At 48.0% G+C, this 15,245-nt stretch overlaps 1 protein-coding gene across 3 annotated transcripts in view; it reads left to right on the forward strand.

The window, feature by feature from the left end:
• The window catches only part of ANOS1 (anosmin 1), a 126,498-nt gene that overhangs the window by 72,691 nt on the left and 38,562 nt on the right, over positions 1-15,245 (forward strand). For all 3 annotated transcript variants that reach the window (XM_036235699.1, XM_016132597.2, XM_036235700.1), the window contains exons 3-4: positions 231-293; positions 11,632-11,854. In XM_036235699.1, coding sequence (XP_036091592.1) covers positions 231-293; positions 11,632-11,854 — 286 coding nt within the window. The remainder of the gene's footprint in view (positions 1-230; positions 294-11,631; positions 11,855-15,245) is intronic.

The following is a 15,245-nucleotide window of genomic DNA, read 5'->3' on the forward strand; positions in this document are numbered from 1 at the left end:
TGACATGGCGTTTGTACACTTCTCCTTCGCTTGCCCCGAAATGCTCATCTTTGCCCCTTTCTGCCCTGATCCCCTCACTCGCATGCGCATTACCTGCCGTTAACGCGAGCCGCTGGTGCGTGATGTGGGCAGGTGAGCACAGGCGAGCAAGGACCGCACACAGTTCTTGGTCCCGGGCTGGGTTTCCTCTCGGTGCTGACATCCTTGTTTGTATTGTCCGTCTCTCCCAGTGCCTGGAGCCGTGCAAGGAGTCCCGGGAGCTGTCCACGGAGCAGTGCCACGGCTTCTGTGAGGTAAGGCCGCCCCCCGTGCCCGTCCGGAGGCGCTCAGGGTGACACTTGACGATGACGTGCCCGGGTTCATCTGCAGCTCGGACAGTTCAGTTCACTCTGTGTGTGTGTGTGTGTATTTGTGTGTATGAGTGTGTGTGTGTGTGTGTGTAAATACACACACAAAGAAAAACTCCTGCGCCTTCTTTAAACCTAGCCATCTTCTGCTCCCGTTATTAGTTAATCAAATAGAAAAAAAAAATCCGTTACCTATGGTTGAAAGACGGGAGGCTTTGTGAAGGGGCAAAGTGTGGGTCTCCCCCCACGTCTCGTGGTGGCCGTCCTATGCCTGCTTCTCTGCAAGACCGACATTCTCATGCCGTGCGAGAGAAGCCGACCCGCCCCCCACACCCCCCCTTTTTTTTTTTTGTATTCAAATCCAGTTTTATTAAAACTATTTGGGAATTTGGGGAGTACTACAAGATCTCTGACTATGGCCGCTGGGCACACTAGACATGAGTTTATGTGTTTGGTTTCTTGTGGGTTTGTTACAGGTTCTTTTCTGAATTGTCTGCCTTCCATTTCGTGACCAAATGTCAAAGCACCTTAAGCGTCTCCACCTAGAAGACCCTATTACTTATAGACCAGGAATTGGTAAAATAAGATGGAAAAAATAAAACTCAGATTCAGAACGTTTTCTTCAAATATTAAGAACCTAGAAAGTGTACTAATGACAGCTACATTTCGTTACTCGGAAAAGTAACAAGGCAGGCCTTTGTTGTCTACGGTTTCTTGTTTTTATTTATTGCTAATTACACTTCGGAGCCCAAAGTGTTTCCAGAAGCTGCGGAAATCTTCATTGACATTTCCAGTATGGTTCCGATGAGGAGAAAACCAGGAGGGCGCTCGATGTGGCCTTTACGATCACAAGGCTTTTCTTTTCCTCAGTGGGATTTTCCTTCTGCGCTAGCTCAGGGCAGAAGGAAAATCCCGCTGGTGCACGTAATGCCGTCGAATTACCTCCTGTCACAGGAGAGCTACACGCTGGCTCTGTAAAGCGTCTTGCTGGACCGTAAATGGCAGGGGGCCTCCTGTCCAAGGCAGAGCTTCAGCGGACCTTACGGGGAAACCTCAGAGGGTTTGGTGCTCCCCAGTTGTCAAGGGAACCCCCGGTTCCAAACCTGCTGCAGAATGTCATGGCGACTTTGTGTTTACGTCCTGTTCTTGGACCAAAGGCATGTCATGAATCAAAGGGTGGACTGTACAAGTGAAGGCTCACGAGGAGCCCCCCCTTTTATGCGTAGTGTTTAGTTCCTGTCACCCCGCTGGGCTCCCCGTCCCCCGGGCAGAGGGCTCGGCCCCTGGGCTCCGTGGGGGGCACGTTACTTGTGGGTGCTTTCCCTCCCACAGCTGACGACCGCTGTCTGGAAGTGGCAGCCATGCAGAAGTGGGGGACCGCGGCTTTGCTCACTGTCTCCTCGGGACAAACGGGCGTCCGAGGAGGGCGGGGGCCAGGCGGGCTGCACGGTGGCCCCTGTGACGAGGGAGGCGTGGTGGAGGCATGTCATCCGCATCCGCTTATTTTTTTTAAAAAAGCCTTAAAAACCACGACAAAATTCTTTCCTTGAGAATCATAAAATGCACCTTTCTCCACACTTAAATGTTCCTTTCTTACAATCGATGGACTCTTAAATTGCAGACGGCAGCATTATTTTTTCTTCCTCAAGGCTGTAGAAACTAATCATGTATATTGCAACCGATGTGATATTATTTTGATGCGAATTGATACATCATCATTTATCAGTAGCTTCCTTGCTGGGAATTCTGTTGTTTTTGATTTCCTGATGCCCCGACCCCAGCAGGGGCTCATCTGAATGACAACCTTGGTTGTGTGACTTAGCGGTCATGCAAAGCCGACAGGCACCTCGTCTGCTTCACTGGTTAATCAGTGAGAGAAGTATTTGTCGAACTTGTTCATTGCGTTGACCTGGATCCCTGTCAGCCTGGGCTCAGAGGAGATTTTCCCTCTACTACGGGTGTGATCGACGTCAGCATCGACTCAGAAGGAGCAGCAAAGCGAGGCGGGGGGGAGAGAGGCAAGCGGGGTGGCCAGACAGTGAGCTGTTTTTCGGCTGAAGCAATCATCTCGTAGTGAAAGCACATGGGGGTGATCCAGAGGAGAGGGGTCTCGGACGTCGGGGAGAAGGGGGAGTCGCAGAGGCTCGTGACCTTGCCCAGATGTGAGGACGCTTCGAAGCAGGACCACGGCCCTGCGCGTTGCAGGAAAGAGGATGTTTGAAAATCGAGGCGCGTCGGCGGGGGTGACGTCACCTTCTGAATGCTCCCTTTTCCCTGGAGAAATGCGGCGCTTAGCTCCGAGTGGGCGTGGCGGAGCCGACGGATGCTGAGGTGACCAGCACCGAGCACGTTCTCCAAAAGCGTTAGTTTTTATTCCCGTAAATAATGTACTTTCTTATTTTTGCAAATGACAGACATTTACCTTTTACATTGTCGTGATACAGACAAGCGTTATTTACATTTCTGGATTTGGATCCTTGAGCATTCGTGGACAGTGCAGCTTTGGTCCAAGTTTTCTTTTTCAACGTAGGGTGTAGTGGGAATAACGGAATCAAAACGTTTCAAGGAATGCTTATGAATTTTTATAATCGTCGTGAGATTTCCTTTCCCGGTCATCTTGCGGAGGAAATTATTCTCATTAGATCAAATTTTATAGTTGTGGACTGTTTGAGGTAATCTTCATGATATCAAATACAGTCCCTGCACATATCAGGAATATCGAATGACATTTTAGGGTTGTTCGGTATTTTATTGACTGAGTGGAACGTATCCTCCATGGAACGTAGGCTTTTTTATTTTTAATAGCGAGGCTCAATTTTCATTGCATTTTTATGTGGTGCTGGGGAGTATAGAATTATATGAGAGTCAGTTGGAGGACAATTGATGAATTTTGAAAATTTAGGAGAGGCTGAGACTGGAGGATTTTATGAATGATTTAAAGACAAACCAGACAGGTAGCCGCAAAAGACAGAGTTAGGGGAACATCATGCGAATTGCAAAATCATCTAATTTAAGTAAAAAACATGCATGCAAAGCATGTAATGAGTGTCTGAATGTAACAAACATTAGATAAGTATTAGTTGTTTTTTATTACGAAGGTGGGGGAAAGGTCCCCATTTTGGAATTCTATGATTAATTACTAAGGTCCAGATTTGAAGGGTCCTGCTAAATTTCGCTCTTGGGGGTGACTAGAAATCTGAGTCACGCGGTTTCTGCAAAGCAATGGGCGTCGATACACAAAACGTACGGAGGAAATGCAGGTCAAATACACACAACTCCAACTCCTTCTGTAAGTTCAAGTTCCTTCTCCAAGTGTAAGAAGGGGCCGTGCGTTCTGAGGAGGTGGTTTATCTGTCTTTTACCTTAATAAGACTTGAATACAGTCACACACGGAGGGGAAATGAGTCTTGTCGAGTGTGAAGTGGGAGGTACACTGGGTGAAGCACCCAGATTTTTAGGGGTGAATCAAGTGTCCGGGCAGAGATGGACAGGCTCACGCTTCTGCACCTGCCGACTCCAGCTTCCGGAATGACCCGAAACGGAATCTCGCAAAAATGCACATTCTGATTCAGTAGCCATGGGTACAAGGGTCTGCGTTTCGGGCAGGGGATGGAGACATGGCCGTCACGTACCCGCGTGTGGGCGTCCTCCGTTGGTGCTGGGCTTCCCAGCCGGGCGCTCGCCTCGGGTAGTCTCCTAATCCTACGAGGCCTCCGTGATTTCTTCTCTGATACTTGATAGAGACGGAACGTGAAGTGACTGATAATGATTGAAAAGAAACAGGTGGAAATGGCTGTCAACGGCGAGTCCTGCTCCAGTGGAGAATCTGAGCATCGCCACCCCCACCCGAGGTGGCGCATTTGCCTTCGACGTAAATAAAAAAGCAGACCGTAAGCCGAGATAAACTTAGGAAGAGATGACTGATTTAATAAAAAGGACATGGACTCACAGGAAAGGACGCCCCAAGATACACGTTTCTGAGTTCACCCTACTTTCATGTGACCCCCGGTCAGAGTCTGCGGTTCGCCCGGGAACCAGATCGATTTTAATCCCATCTCATGCATTAGTACGTAGACTCGAGTTCCCAGGTAAATTATAATTGCATTTCCAAGCATAATCTGGAAGCATTTCAATTGAGAGTGCTTTTTCCTAGTTCGGGCATACTTAGTACTTAGACTCCTTCTGGCAGGGCTGCTATCTGTTTTTTAAAAACAGTATATCATCTTTATTTTTATAGGAATTATACATGCACGCTAAAAACAATAACAGACTCGCAGGAGGGCAAAGCAGCTACACACTGTGCTGTCTAGCATGGCGTGCGTCTGTGCTCAGGGCGCTTGCCACTGCAGACCAGAGACTGTTCTCCTTGGCAATTTCACTTAAAAGTTGGACCCCAGGCTGGCACCTGAAGCCTAGCTTTATGAGGCGAGGGGCAGGTCCCCCACCTCTGCCTAGCTGACAAGAGGGGCTCACTGTGCCCAGACTCTGAGTACAAGCGACGTGGTTTCTGGAGGTCCCGTAGTTTGGCACACCCAATGCCATGTGACCAGACCCCAGTGGACACTCTGATGTCCTGTCCTGTCCCTACTGGACTTCTCCGGTCGACACGTGCTGTCACAGCTCACGGCGGGAGGGATTCCACGCGCCCAACGTGACTCCGCCAACAGCGGACTCTTGGAAGGGGGACCGCGGGTCCCCCCGGACCTGCCCCCGTACACCGATCCCTTTTCTGCCTTGCTCTGTAGTAAATCACGGCCGGGAGTAGGACCCTGTGCCCCGTCCTGTGAGTCCCACTAGGTTTTCATTATGCTTAAAGTGTGAGGTTACGTGACTGGAACAGAAGGAAAAGGAGCCCCCCACATTTTAGGAGGGAAAGGTGGCGGAAAATAGTTTGAGGCGGAAACAACTAACTTTGAAGTTCTGTATTTATTTCATTACTTACTGGTGTTCTAAAGTTAGGTTCAAATTAAGTCAAGACTACGCTTTTCTGCCCTTCTACCTACCAACACAGTCTAACATTATTTTTCTAATGTTCAGTTTTATTACATCAGCTTCTCCTCCCAAACCGTGATTCCTGCTTTATTCAGCTGTAGTTTTATATTTATGTGGATGAATAAATGAACAATAATTCTTCCACACCAGTGTCTTTATCCTTGGCTTCCTCACTCTGATCATGTTTTAATTTGCTTTTAAAAAGCAGTCCGTGGAGGCCATTTTCTTTGAAAGCGTCCGTGACAAACCTCGCGGCCATACCTAAAGTCCGAATCGAATTGCATAAAGTTTTCCTCCTCATACAACACATACGTACACACTTTGTTTTCCTTGGGTAGTGACTATTGTACTAGCCCCCTATTTCGTTTCTCTGTGGAATGTCTGCATTTTGCTGTTGTGTGGTTTTGCACGAAATGCTCCTGGGCGCTTTTATTCTCTGAGTCTTCATGTCATTGAGAATATTTATCACATATGCATTTGAATAATAACTTAGCTGATTTTACATATATATTTACTTCATATATCTATATGTTACTATATCTTATATAAAGTGTATATTTTCTCTGAGTCTATGTCTTTGAGAACATTTCGGTCACGTATAGTTCTGAAGAACAACTTAGCTGATTTTATATATTTATATATATGTACTTTACTTTCCTTATTATTACATAGCCAATGGTCTTTGGGCTTCGCACATTAAATTTTGTAGCGAGAGATTAATTTGAGGGAAACCAAATTTTCTCAGTCATAATCAATTTGCCTTTTCTTCCTGGAGGCCTGAAAAAATGGTATTTTTAGTCTTAAAGTTCAATAGCATAAGCTATATTTCAGTTTTTCTTATTTCTATCAATATTCCTGAACTATACCTGCCTTTCGATGTATGTATGTTTATGATTTACGTATGTGCAGGTACATACATGTGTGTATGTGTAGGTATCTACATATAGAGAGACCTTTTCCCTCTGTTAGTCCTCGGCATTTCAGGAGGGCAGACTCTCCCAGGTGATTCTAATAAGGAAGCGAGTTGAGAGCTACTTGCCTAGCTGTCTTCCTATTTTATCCTGAGATATGGGTGGCCCGTAGAGAAACATTGGCTGGGATAGTGGCTCACGCTCCTACTTGTCTGTGATTTGGGATAGATTATAATCTTTCCAAGCTTCTGTTTCTCATTCGTAAAATGCAAATAATAATGGTTGTGGGAACTGGGGAGTTTGAGCAAGTAAAGCACCTGGTGAGAGTAAGGGACATGAAGGACCTTCCAATGCCTGTTAGTGGTCAACTGCCATTGCTGTGGTGATGAGGATAGGGCTGGTGATGGTGGTGATGGTGGTGATGGTGGTGGTGGTGGTGATGATGGTGATGATGATGGTGGTGATGGTGATGGTGATGATGATGGTGATGGTGATGATGATGGTGATTGTGGTGATGATCGTGATGATGATGGTGATGGTGGTGATGATGGTGATGATGGTGGTGGTGATGCTGATGATGGTGATGATGATGGTGGTGATGGTGATGGTGATGATTGTAGTGATGGTGATGATGGTGGTGATGATGGTGATGATGGTGGTGATGGTGGTGGTGATGCTGATGATGGTGATGATGATGGTGATGGTGGTGATGATCGTGATGATGATGGTGATGGTGGTGATGATGGTGATGATGGTGGTGATGATGGTGATGATGGTGGTGATGGTGGTGGTGATGCTGATGATGGTGATGATGATGGTGGTGATGGTGATGGTGATGATTGTAGTGATGGTGATGATGGTGATGGTGATGATGATGATGATGGTGATGATGGTGATGCTGATGATGGTGATGATGGTGGTGATGATGGTGATGATGGTGATGGTGATGATGATGATGGTGGTGATGATGGTGATGGTGATGATGGTGGTGATGGTGGTGATGATGGTGATGATGGTGGCGATGGTGGTGGTGATGCTGATGATGGTGATGATGATGGTGATGGTGGTGATGATCGTGATGATGATGGTGATGGTGGTGATGATGGTGATGATGGTGATGGTGATGATGATGATGGTGGTGATGATGGTGATGGTGATGATGGTGGTGATGGTGGTGATGATGGTGATGATGGTGGTGATGGTGGTGGTGATGCTGATGATGGTGATGATGATGGTGGTGATGGTGATGGTGATGATTGTAGTGATGGTGATGATGGTGATGGTGATGATGATGATGATGGTGATGATGGTGATGCTGATGATGGTGATGATGGTGGTGATGATGGTGATGATGGTGATGGTGATGATGATGATGGTGGTGATGATGGTGATGGTGATGGTGATGATGGTGATGGTGATGATGGTGATGATGGTGGTGATGATGGTGATGGTGATGATGATTGTGATGGTGATGATGGTGATGATGATGGTGGTGATGATGATGGTGATGGTGGTGATGATGATGATCGTGTTGATGGTCGTGATGATGATGGTGGTGATGGTGATGGTGATGGTGGTGATGATGATGATGGTGGTAATGGTGATGGTGATGGTGGTGATGATGGTGATGGTGATGGTGATGATGATGATGATGGTGGTGATGATGATGATGATGATGATGGTGACGGTGATGATGATCATGGTGATGATGGTGATGATGATGATGGTGATGATGATGGTGGTAATGGTGATGGGGATGGTGATGATGATGGTGATGATGGTGATGGTGATGATGATGATGATGGTGGTGATGATGATGATGATGATGATGGTGACGGTGATGATGATGGTGGTGATGATGATGGTGACAATGATGATGATGATGGGGACTATGATGTTGGTGATGGGGGTGGACACCTAATTTCAGGGGATTCTGTATTCGAGTTGTACTTCGTACATATTGATTGTAGCAGGAAGAGAACCCACCCAGGCCCTAGCGGTTTGCAGAGGGTGCTATGTTTGAGATTTTGCCCACGGTACAATTCTGTCAAATCACTCTGAATACCAAATGCCATGTTCTGTCTATCTGAGGCTTCATATTTATATGATTTCTAACATATTAAAGTAATTTACTGAATTTGATGTTTTTATGTTTATCATTCCATGATTTCTATAAAATTATTTTATTGCAAAAACAAAATTCTCTCTCTTTTTATACCAAACAAAATGAAGACAATAATATCTTTTTTAAAAGCATCCAAGAACGGTTACTTACTATTGTTAGTATTTTAGTTTGTTTTCCTCAGTTGCCACAGGTAAGTTGAGCATAGCATGTGTCCAGGTAAGGTACCAAAAAATATAATTTAGTATTTTAACTAAGAGATGAGATACAGGAGAGATTTATACATAATATTAATGAAAATATGATGGATTTTTCACGTGATCCACAGCAGCCAAGGGCACCTTCTTTCCGTCCTTTGTTTACCTGGCCCCACGCGGGGTGCGTGCTGACATCCACGAGATACTGACTACTCTAGAAAAACACACCACCTCCGAGAAGCCTTCCATTCTCAGTGTTGCGTATGGCGAAGGCTGAAACAGACAAACAATGAACTACAGTTAATAAGAACCATCACTTTTCCAAATTTTAAACTGCAGCAGTGACCTGGCGGAAGGTCACCATGGGTGTGTTGGTGGAATTATTCACAGGAACAGCTTTACAAAGGAATTGTAGCCACCTGAATCATTTGCCTTAATAGGCCAGATAGACTTGTATAAACAGGAAAGGGAACATTTCGCATTTCTGTCCGTGTCGGGACATGGGTTTCTCTTTCCCGTGACGCTGAGGGACGTCTTACTCACGATGACCCGGACAGTTCACAGCTTTCCTAAAATGCTGGGTCCCTCTTGACAAGCTTACGAGCAACTACCTGGTAACTTCCTTGTAACATCACAAGGAATAGTAAACGCTTCATGGTCACAAGTTTCTTTTCTGCCACTCGAATGACATTTTGTTCGCAGAATTTCCAACTGGCTGTTTGGGGATTGATTTACCCATTTTCTTAATATCCAGACTATTAATATTCACTGGCTTGTATGCGTTTTCGGCCTTATTCCGTTCCGCTGGTAAATCCTCAGTGAGGTTTGATTAAAGGCATTCTGATAGACCTTGTATGTTCTCTAATTATATCGCGACCGTTCATATTTCTTCAACCTGACCCAAGATAACGATTAGTGGGCATCAAACTTTGCCTCGACTACGTGTAAGTGATAGAACAGTTTCAGAGAACTCCGCCGTAAGACCTTTGTGCCAAATCCACATCCGTAACACGATTCTTATTTAAGCTAAAAAACGTGGGCTGTTTTTTTCCTTATAATGCCAAACATGGCACTGTCCCCTCTGTGCAGATCTTGGCGCTTAACCTGTCAGGAGCGTGTTGGATACGTCTGGGCGGTCACACGTAGAGGAAGCAGCCTCGGCTTCCTGTCTTCGGGCCTCACCGCATTCTCGTTAGAATAACGCACTTCTTTGTAGGCACTATTTCCTGTAATATGCATAACTCTCTTTTTTTGCACTTTTTTCAAGCTCGTGTACCAATTTAGAAAACTCCAGTGCCAAGATGAACTTGTTTTGTTTCCATATTTGTCTCCATGATCCTCAAAATAATGATTCCCTCCCCCCCCCCCACCCACAGCACATTTTTGAATCCATACCAAGAAGAGAAAAAACATGGAATAATCATACAGAACTGCCCTCAGGTCAGCTGGAAGGTTGGAATCATCATGCACACAGTGGTTATTCTTCTCTGACAAGCTCGCAGGGCACAGACATTGCCGATCCGTGTGTGCCCTGGTTTTTACTCATTTTTAATTCTCTCCCATTCGCCGAGTCAGTGATGGAGATGAGGAAGGAGGTTCCTGCTCTTCGCCTGTGTCCTCCGGTGGGAGGGAGGGAGGCTCGGCACACAGGTGTGTGACGAGGGCCAGGTGCGCAGGGCTCTGTCCGCCCCTTCCCCAGTCAGAGCCTGTGTCCAGGGAAGAGGCCTGGGCCGAGGTCACTTGGTCGCCCACCACGGTGCAAAGCAAACCTCTGCGATCTCCAAGTCGGCAAGCTGCAGACGCTTGCCAGATTTAATAAAATAATTTACGGGGGAATCTCAGCCAACGATCCTGGTAACTGAGCCTTTTCCTGCAATGCGCGTAATGTATACATTTCTCTGCAAGACAAAAGCTGGCCAAAGGAGGCCTGAGCAGACCTCCTGGAGAACTCACAGAGACTTTGCCCGGAATTCACAGCTTCGAAAGCCCATCAAGTGAAACGCACATCTAGCAGCCAACGGAAAAACGAACTGTGAAATCGAGTGACAGAGAAAAGCCTTGAGAACTGCTGATGATTGCAATGTTTATAAGAGTTTTTTTTTTTTTTGGACTAACTCGCTGCAAATTTATGATAATTCAGTATTGAAACCATGGCCTTTTCCTACAGTGTATGTGGAAAATTCTTAGATCGAGACACTGCTTTACTCCGGTCTGTTCATGTCATTTTCAGGGGTTATATGTGATCATTAACCCTCCATTCTTTTGACACCCACAAATCTAATTCATACCTCGGGATTACATGCTTTTTTGAGCCTGCGTATCTAGTTTTCCCCCTTTTGTGAATTATTCAAAGAGCGTGAGATCTCCCGCTGGGGTTTCGTGGTCAGAGAGCCCCGAAGCCCTGACGTGTGTTAAGCTTCCAGCGTCCGGAGGCGTCTCATGGTGACAGAGAATGCGGTTGCCGAACCCGTCCTCGCGGGATACAAACGTGTCCAGCTCTGATGCAGATTTTCTAAAGGCCGCGGGGAAAGGCACGGGGCACTTGCCGTCTTCCCTCGCACAGAGGGGGTCGGTTCGGCATGATTTGGAGCAAAGGACGCGTCGAGGCTTGAGGACAGTGTGCGCGGTGGTGGCCCGCCCCGTGGTGCCTGCCCCATGGTGGCCTGTCCCGTGGTGCCCCGCCCCGTGGTGCCTGCCCCGTGGTGCCCTGCCCCGTGGTGCCTTGCCCCTGTGTTACTCCAAACTGGCCCCTCAAATCGTACCTAACGTGTTTTATAAATAGTAGGAATTGGTCATTCGACAACTGCTTTGCCCTCAGAACGCAGTCTGTGCACGCGTGTGTCTAATTGGCACGTGTCTGCCGCAGGCCAGATAAAACGGTTCCTGACGGGTGCGAGTCCTTTAGGAAATCGGCATGAACTATTACCTCCTCAGGGGGAAAGCAAGCAGACACGTCTATTTTGTAAACCGTTCTAGGGGAATTTCGACCAAAGAAGACCCTTGTCCTCACGTTGCGATGTCTTTAATGGAGGGGGGTTCCCCGTTCTCTCTCTCTCTCGCAGCCTCTGTTCCCCAAGAAGAACTACGAATGCCTGACCAGCTGTGAATTCCTCAAGTACGTCCTGGCCGTGAGGCAGGGGGACTGCCCGGCCCCCGAGAGAGCCAGCGGCTTCGCCGCCGCCTGCGTGGAGAGCTGCGCCGTGGACGGCGAGTGCTCGGGCGAGAAGAAGTGCTGCTCCAACGGCTGCGGGCACACCTGCCAGGTGCCCAAGACGCTGTACAGAGGTAAGCGCCGGCCGGGCGAGGGCGGCCGCCCGAGACGCCACCGCGGCGGGGAGGCACACGGCACTGGCCACACGACTCGCGGCCACCTGCAAACATGTTAAAAGAGCCACAGACCGTAGATATCGGAGGACAGTCTTCCTATTAATTGTTTTTGAATGTCACGTGCAGGAAACACAGCACCAATCAGAGACGTCTTGTTCTGTTCTGTTTTTCTCTGCAGTTAAGAATGAGCGGGATTGCGCTCCCCTGGGTGCAGCGGGAGACATAGATTTCAGTCTTCGGGAAACAGGCTGAGGGCGGGGGTGGGTGTCCTGCTTGGAAAGCGCATCGCGAACGCCGTAGCGCTGTGTTTTCGCGATGGATGGCGTAAGACAAGCAGACGGGCCTCCTCGTGTGCATTTCAAATGTTCCGAGTGGTACCCGGAGGTCCTAGGTGTGGCGAGGGCCCTGTTTCAGGAGGAGGAGTCGCAGTGAGTGCACGAGGCCCCGGGTGACGTGAGGACTCAGGTAAACGTGAGGCTTCCTGTCATCGACATTTTCTCTTGGCTGTGCACAAATCAAGAATGAATCACGCACGCATCGATGTATTTCTTTTCAGTAAGACCCGAGGATGGAGTCGATTCGGCATATCCATGAATATCATAATATTTGAGAGATTTAAACGTCAGCCCTAGAGATGGACTCACGCCGTTTTTCTGTCAGTCTATTTTCAATATATTTTTAAAGGACTGGGTTTCTGTTTCTTTGCTTTCACCAAAATACATGTTACACTTTCAAAGTTGCCTCTGTAGTTTCAGGACGGTATACAATAGCGTTTTGAAATTTTTAACAGGATAGTTTAGATTTCGGATGACTGATTTGTTCAGGAGTAATAAAAAAGAACAGTTCTGGTCATTTACGTAATAAAAAACACGCCGAGGAGAGATTCGGCCCACACATCTGGTTATGGAGCCCCGCAGCTGGTCGAGCTAACCAGGATCGTGTCGAAGATGGATGGACAGTGGGGGCTGGTGGTCTGGCGGTCGGGAGCCCCATCTGCTCATGATTACGGCCAAGTCCCGCGGTTACTCCCGATCAGGGAGCCCGCTGACCCAGCGCAGAGCAGATGGACGACTTCTCAGCATGCAGATCGCGACGTTGCTGTACGTCGTAATGAATGAGATTTGTAAATGAAGATGTTTGGACTGACGTTGTCCCATTAAAGCTCTTGGTCGTTGACTGATAATCAAAATTAAAATCCTGCAGCAAGGAGGCTCCGATGCGTGGCTTTGCTTCTGATGCATTCAGGTTACGTCAGGGGCTAAAGTACTTACCGTAGGTGTGTTTATGCTGGAGGATTGTGCACGGGACAGACGGCCAAGGAGAAAGATGGATCCGAACATCTCAGAGAACGTGTTCTAGGACGTCAGAGAACTAACCGACCATCTCTTTACCCGAAGGAGTCAAGTGAACCAGGAAAGGTTCTCAGAGGCACCCCCTCTTCCCGAATCTGCAAACCCCCTCCGTAGAAGTATTTGTCTAGTACCTGGCTGCACGCCTTGAGTGTAAGAATGATACAAAACAATCATTTTGTTACAATCGGTTTTGCATCACTCAGAACAATTTTTTTTTAACCTAAAAAGGGTAGACAGGTACCTCTGGATTAAGACCAAACACCATTTAACTTTGAGATTTTCATCCTAGCAGAAATTGTTAGAAACTAGTCTTTTTTTTTCCTTTTTATCTGGGAAAGTTCTACTGTTAATGCACTAGAACTATTCCATCTTGTAAACCTACTGATATTGATCGATTTATTATTTAGTATTCACCTCTTGAAAAGTGAGAGGAAATGAATGTCTGAGTGATGAGGCTTCGATGGAAAGGGAGAGGTGAGTTTTTTTTGAGATGTGAGTTTCTCAAAAAAGACTGTCCGGTGGAGAAGGCAGCGCGGGACGCCTGTGATCATCCCTTCCCATCCCCGAGTGATGCTCACGCAGCGAGGGGTCTGCTGGGGCAGCACAGAGTTATGTTGATGTTCCAGGATCCGCCGATTTCCCCAGACGCGTTCTCGGAGTCGGGGCTAGGAACCGGGTTGGCCGGTTCAGCAGGTGTGCACCGAGGTTATCCTGTGGCACGGTGTTCTCTCCCGGGACCTTGCGAGGTGTGGCCGGGAGGCAGAAGCCTTTGTCGACCCCTGGAGCTGTGGCTCAGAGGAAAAGACGAGGCCGTGAAGCGAGCTTGCTGCGGTAGGAGGCCGTGTCACGCACATCATAACGGTTACAGGCTGAACGCTGGAGGGCGTGCAGAAGAACGGGACCCTGATTTACGGTCGCAAGGCGCAGGAACGTGGCTCAGGTGGCGTTTGGAGGGAGCCGGGAAACACTCAGACTCTGTAGTGTGAAAAGAGGAAGGAAGACATTTCACAGTGGAAACAAAACAAATAAATAAGGACATAAGCAGACCGGGGTGGTGCCGAGTGCCCGGCGGGAAGGCCGGCTTGGAGGCAGGTGTGAGGGGCCCGTGGCATGTAAACAGAGGGAGCGTGGGACATGGCCGGCGGTCGGTCGCGACGGTGGAGACCTGGAGCAAGACACAGGGACGTTCTTCACTCTGTAGGACGAGGGAAGGCGGGCGGCTGTCCTCCGCCTTAGGAAAATAAAATAACCAGCAACCTGGCGTCAAGAGGAAATTAGAGAAGAGAGAGAGAGAGCGACTCGCAGGGGCCTGGAAGGGGCGGCGGCTGCGGAAGTCCACGCGGGACGTGGCAAGGGGTGACGGAGGACGGTCGCCACGGAGAAACCGTCACAGTCCGAGGGATTACAGATCTGTGAAAGCCTCCTCTTCACCTTCCCTCTCTGAGCGGCTTTCCCTACTCCCAAGGGGAGAAAGAAGCAGAGAATTCACAGGGCACACCTCACCTTGGCTCATCGCTCCGGGCAGTGTACTTCATGCTGCTCGTACTCAGTTCCCTGATGTTCAACTCTGGGGACCTGACCCTTCACCCACTTCTCAAAGACACAGTATGCATCGGGTGACACGACTTTTCCCTTAGGTCAAGGGCACTTTGTAGACAGCACCCATCAGCAAATCAAAGCGGAGAATGCTCAGGTGTGGGGAGTGTGTTCTCTAGAGCACAGTTCTGAAAAAAATTAGTGACCGCATGAGCCGATGTAAACATGCCATATAAAATGATCTAGTTCCATCCATCCACATGCTTAACGACGTTCAGATTTTACTGAGTAAGACCTGACTTGAGTTCAGAGGAAAATGCAGTAAGAGTGGAAATGCGGCCACATCCCCGTGTGCATCGGACCTTAGTGACAATTCGTATTTGCACATTTTCCAGATTCCAATTTGTTTAAACGTAAGACGTAGAGCATTGCGAGCTACATTTTTCAAATGAGCTGTCAGC

Source organism: Rousettus aegyptiacus, unplaced genomic scaffold (assembly GCF_014176215.1).
Source record: "Rousettus aegyptiacus isolate mRouAeg1 unplaced genomic scaffold, mRouAeg1.p scaffold_m13_p_19, whole genome shotgun sequence".
Lineage (NCBI taxonomy): Eukaryota > Metazoa > Chordata > Mammalia > Chiroptera > Pteropodidae > Rousettus > Rousettus aegyptiacus.